A 14,246-nucleotide genomic window follows, 5' to 3' on the forward strand; every position below is an offset into this window, starting at 1 on the left:
CTCGGACTTAGGATGCAACTCAATCAATAAGGGATGAGTAGTTATCTAGGGATCTAGTACAATATAATCTAGAAGTGCATAATTATACAGAAAAAGTTATGTAGGCACCAACTATATTAAGCGAGGTTTAGAAGAAGTTGAGACGCCAGGAAGCATAATTGAAATGGTCTTGTTAAGACCCGGACATGGGTGTAGAGAACCATAATACATCAGAAATATATTTGGGGGATCAAGTTTAATTTATTGATGAAGAAAGGAGCAAGTATGAGGTTGTGGAAACTATATGTTCTAAGCAGTGCAAAGTGGTGGAAATCTTGTTGATAAATTTTGTGAAGAAGGTTATTTTCTCAATGCAGAAGTTGTGAACTAATGAGAGTCAAAAGAAAGGTTATTTAACTAAATACAGAAAATGCTGGATTGAAAAGGCTACATCAAAAACCCCATCTTTAGAATGTTTGAAAGATTTCTGAGTTGACATATGAAAATCTCTAACTTAGTTTGTTATGTTATGAATATAAAGTGTTTAAAAATGACTTTATCTAAGTTCGAGCATTGAGTCTCGACTTAAGTTTGGAGCTGGCAGGTGTGGAATCTTGTATAATAGTAGTCAACAACATGGTTTTGTAAATGTTGATTTTTCTAGCATGTGCTCCTTATTTCTTTATCTTTATTTTGACTCGTGATATTTATATTTGGTTTTTTTGTTGGTTAACAATAATCGTATCCTTATTCGTTCTTTTTGTGATGTTTTGCTTATTGATGTGTATTTCTACATTGAGAATGCTCCCGACCATGGGATGTCCTTTGTCTTCCCTTGATCTAGGCTCTAGCCTTGAATAAAATGTAGGTTTCTTTGGGAGACCATTCATCTCATTGATGGAAAATCAAAGAGTTAGGCCGCCCTGCCATCTTAGACAATTTTTTTTGTGTTTTGGATCCTTCTTTTATCGGGAAGACATTTATTCAAGCATTCTATTCATTTTGTGGATGCCTAAAAAAAGGTCTTATTTTTATTGTTTCAAGTGTAGCACCCTTCTAACCCCACATATAATTTACGAGAAAATTAATTAAAACAAGCCACATAAGGGTGTCAGATTTCATAAAAACAACATAAATATCCTGCTCCATAACATGAGTTACACAAAAGTAATATTCAACCTTTAAAACATACACATTCAAGGATGTTTATACAACTCACTTTGAGTCCACGAACTTATAACTCGAAACGAAATAAACATAGTTCAACAAATTGTCTCCAAAAATAAACATCATCATAGTTAGGCAAGTCAAACCTCAACCTAACCCGATGTTACGTGATCAGAGCAGAAACCACTAAATAAAACAACAATAAAAGGAAATGTCTTCGCAACTAGCTTTCAATTACTTCAACGTTAGCTACTCACGAGTATATGCACGTTACCCATGTAAAGGTAACATTCAAACATAAGAGGTGAGTAATCGTAATCAATTATAAAAGATATATGAAATAATAGATTTACAACAATTATAAATTACAAGTCAACAACATCAAATACATCATATACTCACACTCCAATCATCACAGTAATTCATGCACAACTTCCATCATAAAGCACACATATAAATCACGTAACAAATGCAAGTATCAGCAAATCAATTAGCATCAACAAAATAATGCAATGCCACATAGAATGTTATGGAACAACACTGACTTAATGCATGTGGTACCAATTCATAAACATATTGGTTCATGTTGTCTCCTATTACACCACCATGGATACATGATCCCAACCATGGGATCTAATTCTTATTGAACCGGATCAAATCACAAAAATTGTTACTTCCACTGCAGGTAATGCTTCACTAATTCCCCATCATAGAAGTTAGTTATTCGCACTTGAACCACCAGCATAGGAACGAGGCCACATCATGATTAGAACCGAAGTTCCGACAACATGGATGCTTGATTTACAACATGCAGCGAAAACATCATCAACATCAGCACCATAACAACACCATCAAGCTTCATTATCATAACAAGTCATCATAACACAACATTATCACAACAATGCAATAACTCAATAACAAAACATATAAACAATTAACTTCACAAACATTTTATACAAATAAAAAATACTAATATAATTCACCATTCTATATCATGATATAGATTTGTGTATTATCTTTCTAATGCATCAAACGATTCGTCATTTGAACATACGATTAAAAAGTTATGATCAAAACCGTGCTGGAAAAATAACGTTTCTGGGCAAATTCTGGGTGCATGTGTCGACACATACATGTTACAGGTCGACACACGTACTCTCGTTTTAAAGCCTGTAGCTTATGTTTCTATGTGTCGACACATACAACCTCTATGTGACAACACACGCGTTAAAATTTTCCAAAAATCACTTTTCTAAAGGCTACGTGTCGACACATAGCTCATTCAGGTCGGCACATACTGTTGTTTTAGCATGAAAACTCAGTTTTTAATAATTTAAACACCAATTTGCATACCAAAAACTTATCCCACGAATTTATATCACAATAATTCAATATTTTATTGTTATAACACCCTAGTTCCATCTATCATGTCATGGGATCATGGATTAACAACACATCATAACTGTTACACCAAATCCATCATCACCAATCACCAATTCATCCATTCATGTCAAATCCAATCATGGTTCATGAATCACACAAATCAACAATTCAATTTACAGCAGTAACAACATCAAAGATTTCACAACACAACATATGCATCGATATTCATAACAATCACTATCAATCAAAAGGATTAAAAACCTACATCTACCTTTCCCTCATATCAATCATAATTGAGAACCATTACCCACCCTTAACTTATAATTCTTCTAGAAATTGCTCCTTCAAAATCTACGAATGGATATCTCCTTGATTATTTTATGCTCTAGTTTTTTTCTCCATTCTCTCAACTTTTTACGTACCAAGAGAAAGGTCTCACTTTTCCCTATTTTTTTTTGGAGCAAAGAAAAGAATTTATTCATTCCAAAAAACGTTACAAGTTGGGCCAATCCAAGGATCCAGGCATTCCAATAGACAATATTAACACACCCTCCTATAGGTTATAAACCATTACAATAGAATTAGAGTTTCCTATCATGTTCAACTCTAGCCTTAATTATCTCAATAATGCTATATCTACAAAGCCCATCAACATGACCCTCTTGGAATATAAGCTTGTTCCTTTGCTGCCAAATGTGATAGATACTTTCAGAGATTGCCATCTTGAGTACTCTAGCCTTACTACTCTTGCCTCGCACCTGGTCACAAATCCACAGCAGTTCCTGTTTCCAGCCAGCCGGTTCCCTCATAATATGCATCCATCCAAGTACCTGCTTCCACACGTTTCTAGTTTTTGCACATAGGAAGAAAAGGTGTTCACAGTCCTCTTGTTCTTCACAAAACACACAGGTTCCATCCGTATTGACCCCAATTCTAAGCAATCTCATCTTAGTTGGGAGACGGTTTTGACATGCCAACCAAAGGGTGAACAGAGCCCGTGGACGAGCCTTGTTTGCAAACATGAGGTCTCTCCAAGCCACCTTAGGTTTATCACCCCTTAGCCAATCATACATCTTTCGAGTTTCAAACTTACCAGCACTTTTGAATCCAGCCCAAACAGTAGAATGCATCACCATATCCCTGTGTTTAAATATAGCCTTTAAGATCCACGAGCAGTTACTGTTAGGCTGATATGTATCCACTCCCCAATTCTTGATGTAAAACAGATGAACCCACCTAATCCATAATACATCCTTCTTCTCACAAATATTCCATAGCATTTTGCACATGGTAGCTTTGTTCCAAAAAGGGAGGTCAATTAGATTCATACCTCCAGCAGCTCTGTGATCGCATGTATGCTCCCAAGAGACTAGAGCCTTCCTCGAAATTGCCTCCTTGCCTGTCCACAAGAAGCTTCTACATAGGCTCTCAATGTGGTGAATAACCTTCTTGGGGAGAGGAAATATCTGCATCCAGAAATTAGAAATTGCAAACATAACACTCCTAATAAGTTGGAGCCTGCCTGCATATGAAAGGAGTCTTGTACTCCAATGATTGAGTCTAGTCACCATCTTATCAATCAAAGGTTAGCATCTATTGATGGTCAGTTTCTTGCTATCGAGTGGTACACCCAAATATTTAAAAGGCATGTGCCCCACCACAAAACCAGTTTCCTCCTGAATACACTTTTGTTCCTCTAAGCTGCCTCCCCCAAAGTATACTTTGCTTTTGGCTGGGCTGGCAAGTAAACCTGTGGCAGCAGAAAATTCCCTGAATTTGTTCATAAGTAGCTGCACAGATTTGAGATCTCCCTTCACAAACAATAGCAGATCATCTGCAAAGCAAAGATTTGTTATTTTCAATTTATCACAGTTAGGGTGAAATTTGAATGCAGGGTTCAAAGCTAAGGTTTGAAGAATTCTATGAAGGTACTCCATCACAAGGACAAAGAGAAGAGGAGATATGGGGTCTCCTTGTCTCAGGCCCCTTTGTGCTTGCAATATTCTAAACTGGCTACCATTGATTGAGAACCTGTAAGAAACACCTCTGACACATGCCATGATCCAATTAACAAAAACATGGGGAAAGCCAAGTTCAAGTATGATATGGTGTAAAGCATCCCAGTCCACAGTGTCATATGCTTTCTGGATGTCCATCTGGATCATACACCTAGGAGACAAGTTTTTCCTATTGTATCCTCTAACCAATTCCTGTGCCAGCATGATGTTGTCATGAATAACCTTGCCAGGGATGAATGCTGATTGGCTATCATCAACCACAGTGTCAATAACCCTCCCCAATCTAGCAGTGAGAATTTTTGAGATGACTTTGTAAATTGTAGTACAACAGGATATGGGCCTCATATCTTTCACAGTCTTGGCTTCTGAAGATTTAGGTATAAGGGTAATAAGAGAGCAATTAACTGCCTTATGCATCTTGCTATTTCTAAAAAACTCCTGCACAGCCTCTATTACATCCACTCTAACAATCTTCCAAGATTTCTTAAAAAAATGAGCTGTGAAACCATCAATACCTGGTGCCTTTGTGTCTCCCAAACTCTGAACAGCTTTCCAGATTTCCTCCTCAAGGACAGGTTTGATTAGCAGTTGAGCATTCTCTCTGGTCAGCAGCTTACCCTTTCTGATGGCAGGAATGTCTATACCCTTGAGTTCTGGAACTTTTGTGCCTACCAGGTTTGTGTAAAACCCAAGGATCTCCTCTTCAATTTGTTCACCTGTAGATAACCTGCTTCCATCCAAAGCTGTAAGAACATGCAGGCCCTTTTGTCTATTTTTCTCCTTCACTAATGCATGGAAATATGCATTGTTAGCATCCCCAAGCTGGAGCCAAGTTACTTTAGATTTCTGCATAAGGATTTGTTCCTCCTGATGGTGCAACTGAGTAATTTTGTCCTGCCAGGTCTTGACTCTCTCTCTAATCTGCAAATCAAACAAAGCACTAGTAAGTTGTTCTTGAGCCTTCAGCAACTCTTGCCTTGCCTGATGAATCTGTTTCTGAATATCAGTATTCTTCTTAATAAGAGGTTTGAGAGCTGGCTGCAATCTTCTTAACTTACTCCACAATCTATGCATAGCTGTACCAGGAACATTATTTCTCCAACTCTCTTGGACAACCTGTGTGTAAGCAGGGTCATGTGTGATGCAATTGAGGAATTTAAACATATACCCCTTAGGAGATGTTTGCTGTTCAGTCCTGACCCTGATGGGAGCATGGTCAGAGATACTAGGAGCCAAAACCTCCACAATGGCCTCAGGGTACTTTTGAAACCAAGCCACATTACCTAGCATATGATCAATCCTAGAGTATATGACATCTGTTTGATTATTTGACCAGGTAAAATGTCCTCCCTTAGTACTAGCTTCCAATAGGCCACTGGTATGCATCATATGGGTCAAGTCTCTATATTCCCTCTCAGTAACACTGTTACCTCCAACCCTGTCCTTGTTAGTGATTACATTGTTGTAATCTCCCATAGCAATCCAGGGGTGAACCATAGAACCTCCTATAGTTGCCATAACATGCCAAAGAAGCTTCCTCTTCTCCAATTGATTAAAGGCATACACAACAGTAAGACAATAGAGAAGATTATGGTTCAAATCACAAACCTCAGCATGTATATGTTGCTCATCCATTTGCACTATATGTAGGTTAATATCCTGGGAGCTCCACATCACCCAAATTCTACCATTTTCATGGTAGTCATAGTTGTCTGCAAATTCCCATTTATTACCAAACTTCTTTCTTATTCTATCAGCATTCTGCTTTTTGACACGAGTCTCCAACAAGGCTACCACTGGAACATTGAATTTATTGAGGTAGGAGTTAACCTCACGATGCCTAGCCTCTTTATTAATACCCCTCACATTCCAAGTGCAAATCATTTATCAGGATTTTGCCCTCCTATAGGACCATCTCCAATCCTAAGGTGGGTAAAAGGGTTTGTGAATATCACAGGATCATTCCTAGGTGTGGCCATGGGTGTTTTACCTTTCTTGGTAACCACTGTCCAATTGTCCTCATTCGATGCATCCTTCTGTTCATCAGGTACTTCTACTGCTGTATTGCTAGGGCTAGCAATGAAGTTATGTGTCTCCACACTCTCTCCTTGCTTAGGGTCTTCAGCTTTATCTTTCATTTTCCACACTTTGGGAACCTGTTTTATAGGAGCCTTCTGTTGTGAGCAGTCATGGCCAACTTTCAAACATGAGTGACAATAGCGAGGCCTCCATTCATATTCAACTTTCTGCTCAATTTTCTTCCCCACATGATCCTTGATGCAAATGGTATCCCTGGGCTTTTGCGTTATATCCACCTCAACTAGCACCCGAGCATAAGAAATCCTCAACTTTTTTGCCGTGCATTCATCTGTGGTGATGGGCTTTCCAATAGCACTAGAGATCTTCGAGATACTAATCTTCCCCCAAAGATGAAGCGGAAGATTAGGGAAAGTGATCCAAATGGGTAGCACACGTAGCACATCCTCCATAATCTCAAAATCCGGTGACCACGATTTCAGGAAAACAGGCCTGCCAAAGATGAAATAAGGTCCCTGAGCCGTAACTTTCTCCATATCCTCATAGCTCCTAAATCGCACAATAAAGTAGCCGGCTTCATTGTAGTATAGACTCGGTAAGGCAATAAAATTCCATGAGCTTTCCATGAATTTCTTCACAGCATTCATCGTAAGATTACCTCCCAGAGCAAAGAGAATCATAGCATTTTCCCAATACTCCAATTCCTGTGCCACATCCGTATCTTCAATACTAATCTCTATGTCTCCATTAATCACATTTGGGGCAATAAAGTCCACCGCCATACCCCTCGACAAATCTCTGTTACCTTGTATGACTTCAACCCATGGTTTCAGTGGAGGAGGAGGCTCCGCCGTCCCATGTGGTGTTGCGGACCGATCCCCCCCAGTTGGTTCTTAGGGTCAGGAGAAGGTGTTCCCGGTATCACAGTCTCTACTCGCGTTTGTGTGACTACAGTGTGTTCCACCGCTACCGGCTGCGCCGCCGCCTTTGGCCGGCCAACGCCCCTTTTTGCTTTCGGCATCAAACCCTAGCAGAGCAATGGAACAGTTTTGATTATGAAATTTTCTCAATTCACTTTTCCCTATTTTCCTCTTTTTATCTAGTATCACTATACCCTTATTATGCTTTTCCTCATATGCCCTCACTTATCCATAAGCAATAACCTTAATTCCCTTTAAATGTATACACTTCTAATTATTTTATTTTCCTTGATATTTCATCATTAAATCACATAAAACTATTATTTAATTATTCTAAATAATTATAATTTATGAACTTATATTCCCACCAATATTCCAATCACCACAATAAATCATAAATATTTCACGAATAAATACAATAAATCACTAATGTTCATAAATAAACACACAAGCATCATAATTTTAAATTTGGGGTGTTACAAGTCTCTCCCACTTAGAGAATTTTCGTTCCAAAAAATTACCATATGAAAACAGAGTCAAATATGACCCCCTCATCTGATCCTCACGCTCTCAAGTCACACTCCAGCTAGCTGATCCTCTCCACATTACCTTCAACAAAGAAATCTCTTTACTTCGTAAATGCTTCAATTCCTAGCCCTCTATCCGTATGGTTGATGCTTCAACTGTCAGGTTATCTCTCACATGCATATCATCCACTTGGATCACATGAGAAGGATCCATATTGTATCTCCTCAATTGAGACACATGAAACACATCATGTAGATTAGCAAGCGACAATGGTAATGCAATCAGATAGTCCACTTCACCTATCCTCTGCGTAATCTGGTACGGACCAACAAAATGCAGCATGAGCTTATGCGACTTCCGAGCTCTACCAACACCAGTTACCAGAGTAACTCTCAAGCACAAATGATCTCCCTATTGAAACTCAAATGCTTTTCTCCTTTTATCATGATAACTTTTCCGACGACTCTATGAAGCTTTCATCTTCCCTTGAATTATCTTGATCTTTTCGATCGTCTTCTGCACAATTTCAGATTTGAGTACAACATTCTCTCTTGACTCATACCAACACAATAGAGTCCTACACCTTCTACCATACAATGACTCGTACGGTTTCATTCCAATACTATCATGGAAATTGTTGTTGTAAGTGAACTCAATCAATGGAAAGTGGCTATCCTAAGCACCTACTTGTTCTAACACACAAGCCCTCAGCAAATCCTCCAAAGATAGGATAGTCCTCTTTTTTTAACCTTCCTTCTGCAGATGATAAGCATACTCATTCTCAACTTAGTACCCAAAGCCTTCTACAAACTTTTCCAAAACCTTGATGTAAACCTCTAATATCTATCCGAAACAATACTCAAAGGTATACCATATAACCTCACAATCTCTTCGATATACATCTCCGCTAACCTCCACAAGGAATGATTAATCCTCATCGGTAAAAAGTGAGCCAATTTAGTTAATCTATCCATTATTACCCAAATCGGATCATTACCCTTAGAAGTTTTTGGAAAAACTAACACAAAATCCATGAAATTGCTTTCCCATTTCCACTCCGGAATATTTAACGGTTGCATCAAACATAAAGGATTCTGGTGTTCAATCTTCGTCTTATGACAAGTCAAATAAGCATAGACAAACTCAACAATTTCCTTCTTCATATCGGACCACCAATTTTTTTTTCAAGTCCTGATACATTTTTCGTTGCACTGGGATGAATACTTAGACCACTTCGATGTCCTTCCTCAAGAATACTCTCCTAAGTCCTGATACATTTTTCGTTGCATCGGGATGAATACTTAGACCACTTCGATGTCCTTCCTCAAGAATACTCTTCTTAAGAATACTCTTCACACGTGAAACTTATATCTCTGAATTGTTTGATCAATTCCAACTCTCTAACCATAAGCATCGACATATGTAAGCACTTTTCTGAATGGTAACTCAAATTAAAATCACAATCTTTCATAAGTTCGAGCCATCTTTTCTGCCTCATGTTCAACTCCTTCTGATCGAACAAATACTTTAAACTCTTGTGATCACTGAACACTTCAAACTTAGAGCCAAAGAGAAACCTTCACACACATACGGTTGACCCTTTCGATTCAACTGAGTCAAAGGTAAAGCCAACTTAGAGAAACCTTCAATAAACCTGCGACAATAACCTGCTAAATCAAGAAAACTTCGTATCTCAATAGCAGACTTCGGAGTCTCCCATTGCAACACATCAACAACTTTAGAAGGATCTACCAAAATTCCACCACTCAAAATCACATGGCCAAGGGAAATCACTTCCTTTAACCAGAATTCACATTTCGACAACTTGGCATAAAGCTTCTTCTCCCTCAACACCTGCAACACAATCTGAAGATGTTCTGCATAGTGTTTCTAAGTCTTACAATATATTAAAATATCATCAAAGGTACTTTATTCAAACATTAATTAGCACGGTGGCCTTGCTCACTACACCTATAAAACTTCATTGTAGTGGGAGAACCTCCCCCACTCGTCTTCTTCCCGTGAGAAACTTTTTGTTTTCCCTTGTCAGCTGGAGTCACACACAGTTTCCCACGATTTTGGTATTTTCCCTTATTCTCACTAAGATTATTATAATAGGATGATTTAGCTCTATTATCTTTATAATAAATCCGACATTGTTCACCAGCACTAGAAATTGGCGAATCTCCTGATATCTAATACCCAGCTTAATCTCCAGATGCAAGCCAATCTCAAATTTGATACACTTAGACCCTTCAACTTCTGCACTATTGTAGTGTGGAAAAAACTTCACCATTTTCCCAAACCTGGCAGCATACTCAATAACAATCAAATTCCCTTGTTTAAATTTAAGGAATACAATCTTCTTCTTACCAAACACATCTTCAGGAAAGTACTTATCTAGAAAAGCAGATCTGAACATAGCCGAAGTGATCTTTGTACCCACACTATCCATTCTCTAGTGTGCATTACTCCACCAGTCTTCTGCTTCCTCTTCAAACATATGAGTACCAAACTGTACACCATCGCGATCATGTATGCCTTTGAAGGTCTGAGGGTTGTTTCGTTGAAACCTTTCCAATGCACGAAATTCATCATTGTTTACAACATTATGATTAATTTGACCCAATTGGTTTTGCATATCTTGAGCCATTGCTTCCAAAGTCTCAGCAATAACATCATCAATTCTTCCTCTAGCCATAATTGTCCATATACACCACCAGCATTAGAATAGCATATCAATAGTGTTTACACACTTATCGACTAATAGGTACCACTAATATAACATCCTTTTAACCCCACATATAATTTACGAGAAAATTAATTAAAACAAGCCACACAAGGGTGTGACACTTCATAAAAACAACATAAATATCATGCTCCGTAACATGGGTTACACAAAAGTAATATTCAACCTTGCAAACATACACATTCAAGGATGTATATAGGACATCAACCTTTATTTTAAAACTTCGCAGCATAATCATAATCGTCTAATGCTTATTATAAAATAAAACTCACTTTGAGTCTAAAAAATTATAACTCAAAACAAAATAAACATAGTTCAACAAATTGCCTGCAAAAATAAGCAATATCATAGTTAGGCAAGTCAAACATCAAACCTAAACCGATGTTACATGATTAGAGTAGAAACTACTAGATAAAACTATAATAAAAAAATGTCTTCACAACCAGCTTTCACTTACTATAACGGAAGCTACTACTGATTATCTACATGTTACCCACGTAGAGGCAACATTCAAACAAAAGTGGTGAGTAATCGTAATCATTTATAAAAGATATGAGAAATAATAGATTTATAACACTTATAAATTACGAATCAACAACATCAAATACATAATATTCTCACACCCCAACCATCACAGTAATTCATGTACAACTTCCATCATAAAACACACATATAAATCACGTAACAAATACAAGTATCACCAAATCAGTTAGCATCAACAAAATTATGCAATACCACATAGAATGTTATGCAATAACATTGACTCAATGCATGTGGTGCCAATTCATAAACACACTAGTTCATTTCACTCCATGTTATACCACTATGGATACATGATACCAATCATAGGATCTGATTCTTATTGAACCAGATCAAATCACACAAATCGCTACCAAAAAATATTTTATGGAAATCGTTACTGACACAAAATCCATGGAAATTTTGTCCCATTTAGAGACAGTATACGCTTGCGGGAAACATTTCTCCTCCTTATCATACGACGACTTCTCCTTCTTAGTTACCTGGGCCACATCACCTCTCTTCTTTTGTGGACTCTTATCTCACTACCTCATTTCTTTTAGTTTACCCTTTTTCTAATTGGCACACGTTGACAACTTCCATTAGTGGATCAAACATTTTACCGTGTATTTCAGCTCGACGTATTCCTTTATATTATGTTTACTGCTGTAGAAATACCAGTACCTTGATTTTTCTAAGCTGAGATAATCTCAAATCTATTTGGTGGTTTCCAATTCTTAATCGCGAAACTCCAAGTTGATGCATTCTTGTATAACGCGCTCTCTATATGTAATCAAGTGCGTATGTGATCCCTATCTTTGGAAGAGGTGGTATGTCTAATTTGATCTCCTAGATATATCAGTTGTCTTTCTTCCTTTATCACTTTGTTTTTATTTCAGGGTCCCCATGTTTTCCTCATTGATGTCTTTATGTACCTCCTCTTTTTGTACCTCTTCTATAAATGGCCATGCTTGAAGGATAGAAAAACACTTTGAAAGGGGGGGGGGGGGTTTAAGAAGTGTGACTTTAAAAACTTATAAGATAAAAACAATGAACACAATTATTTTTATCATGGTTCGTTGTTAACGAAACTACTCCAGACCACCCCCTTAGAGTGATTTACCTCAACTGAGGATTTAATCCACTAATCCAACTGATTACAATGGTTATCCACTTAGAAAACTTCTAAGTCTTCTAGAGTATACAGATCACAACTTGATCACTCTAGGAATTCACCACTTAGAAAACTTCTAAGTCTTCTAGAGTCTACTGATCACAACTTGATCACTCTAGGAACCTTTTACAATCAATGTAAAATAAAGTTTACAAGAGTAAGATTTCTTCTTATAAAGCTATAATCACAGCTGTGATATTTCTCTTAAGTTCTAAGCTTAACACTCACTAAATATTACAAGAGTTTGTGAGGTTGAAGATGAAGTTCGTGAGCTTTGATTTTGAGAGCGTTTTGGTATTTTGCGCAAGTGTTGTGTATGCTGCTTCTGATCAGAACTTCTATATGTAGGCGTTTGAAAAGATGATCGTTGGGTTTCATTTAATGCTTTGCATGAATAGTACTACGCTGCATTTAATGTTTCACACTTTTGTCAACTACCTCGAGCCATGCTTTTGCTGCTTTTACTGACTTTGCCTTTTGTAGCTTCTAACGTTCCTTTTGTCAGTCAGAGATTAGACTTAATAGCCTGTCATCTTGTACTTGCTTTTGAACTCAGATTTGTAGATACAACGTTTGAATATAAGAGTCAATCAGCTTGGTGCAGAGCATCTTCTTGTCTTCTGACTTTGAAGAGCTTGAGCGTGATACCATTCAGAACTTCAGTGCTTCTGCTTCTGACTTCATGTTCTTCTGACGCTTCCCAGTTCATGTTCTGATTCTGCTTGACCATCTTCTGATGTCTTGCTAGAGCATGTTCTGATGTAGCCATCCAGAACCTTCTGAGTCAGTGCTTCTGAGCGCTGAATTGTGCATACTCTTTATGTATTTCCTGAAATGGAAAATGCAAGGGATTAGAGTACCATATTGTCTTATACAAAATTCATATATAATGTTATCATCAAAACATAGAATATTGATCAGAACAAGTCTTGTTCTAACAATCTCCCCCTTTTTGATGATGACAAAAACATATATAATTGATATGAATTTGTATCCAGAATATCAGATGACAAAAGATAATTACACATATATAGCATAAGCATATAATTAGAGTGTGTGAATATGTCCCCCCCTGAGATTAACAATCTCCCCCTGAAATTAATACTAGAAGAAATTTATAAATAAAAGACTTCCCTAAGTATTTTTCAATTTCAGTCGAGACTTTCACTTAGCATAGAACTTCAGAACATTCAAAGCTTCTGGTTCTTGCTTCCATAGGACAGCTTCAGATCTTTGAATTTCTCCTTTGTAATCAATTGAATCATAGCACGCTTGATTGTATCAGAACATTTTTGAATGTATCAGAGCATTCTTACATTCTGAAATGTATCAGAGCATGTTTGACAGTATCAGAGCATTCTTAAAAAAAATTATATCAGAGCATGGATGTGTTTGAGCATTCTTCTTGCTTCTGATTTTGAAGCTTCACAACACTAAGCTTGCTTCAAATCTTTAAGAACATGCTTCTTTATAGAATTGCTTTTCCTCATGTATTTTCTTCTCATGTTGAGCCTTTTCAAAATATCTTCAATCCTGCAAAAAATCTCAAAGACATAGAACTTGCAAATAATGTTAGGAAATGTTGAGACTTAATCCCAGCAACTGATATAATAAATCAATTCAATTATCATGTTTCCCCCCCTTTTTTTCATAACATCAAAAAGCATAAAGATTCAGACGAAAAAGACATAGAGTGAAGAAGATAGAATTGTCATTGATTAATCAGAAGATACAAGCAAAAAATGATAGAAGCAGATGCAAAAACAAAGAAA

General features: G+C 37.3%; 1 protein-coding gene across 1 annotated transcript; it reads right to left on the bottom strand.

Annotated features, from left to right (window-relative positions):
- Positions 1-6,427: 6,427 nt before the first annotated feature.
- On the bottom strand, positions 6,428-7,366 carry LOC131640389 (uncharacterized). The gene has a single exon (XM_058910787.1). The coding sequence runs from the start codon at positions 7,364-7,366 to the stop codon at positions 6,428-6,430; it is 939 nt and encodes a 312-aa protein (XP_058766770.1).
- Positions 7,367-14,246: the final 6,880 nt, after the last annotated feature.

The sequence above is a fragment of the Vicia villosa genome, unplaced genomic scaffold (assembly GCF_029867415.1).
Source record: "Vicia villosa cultivar HV-30 ecotype Madison, WI unplaced genomic scaffold, Vvil1.0 ctg.003089F_1_1, whole genome shotgun sequence".
Taxonomy (NCBI): Eukaryota; Viridiplantae; Streptophyta; class Magnoliopsida; order Fabales; family Fabaceae; genus Vicia; species Vicia villosa.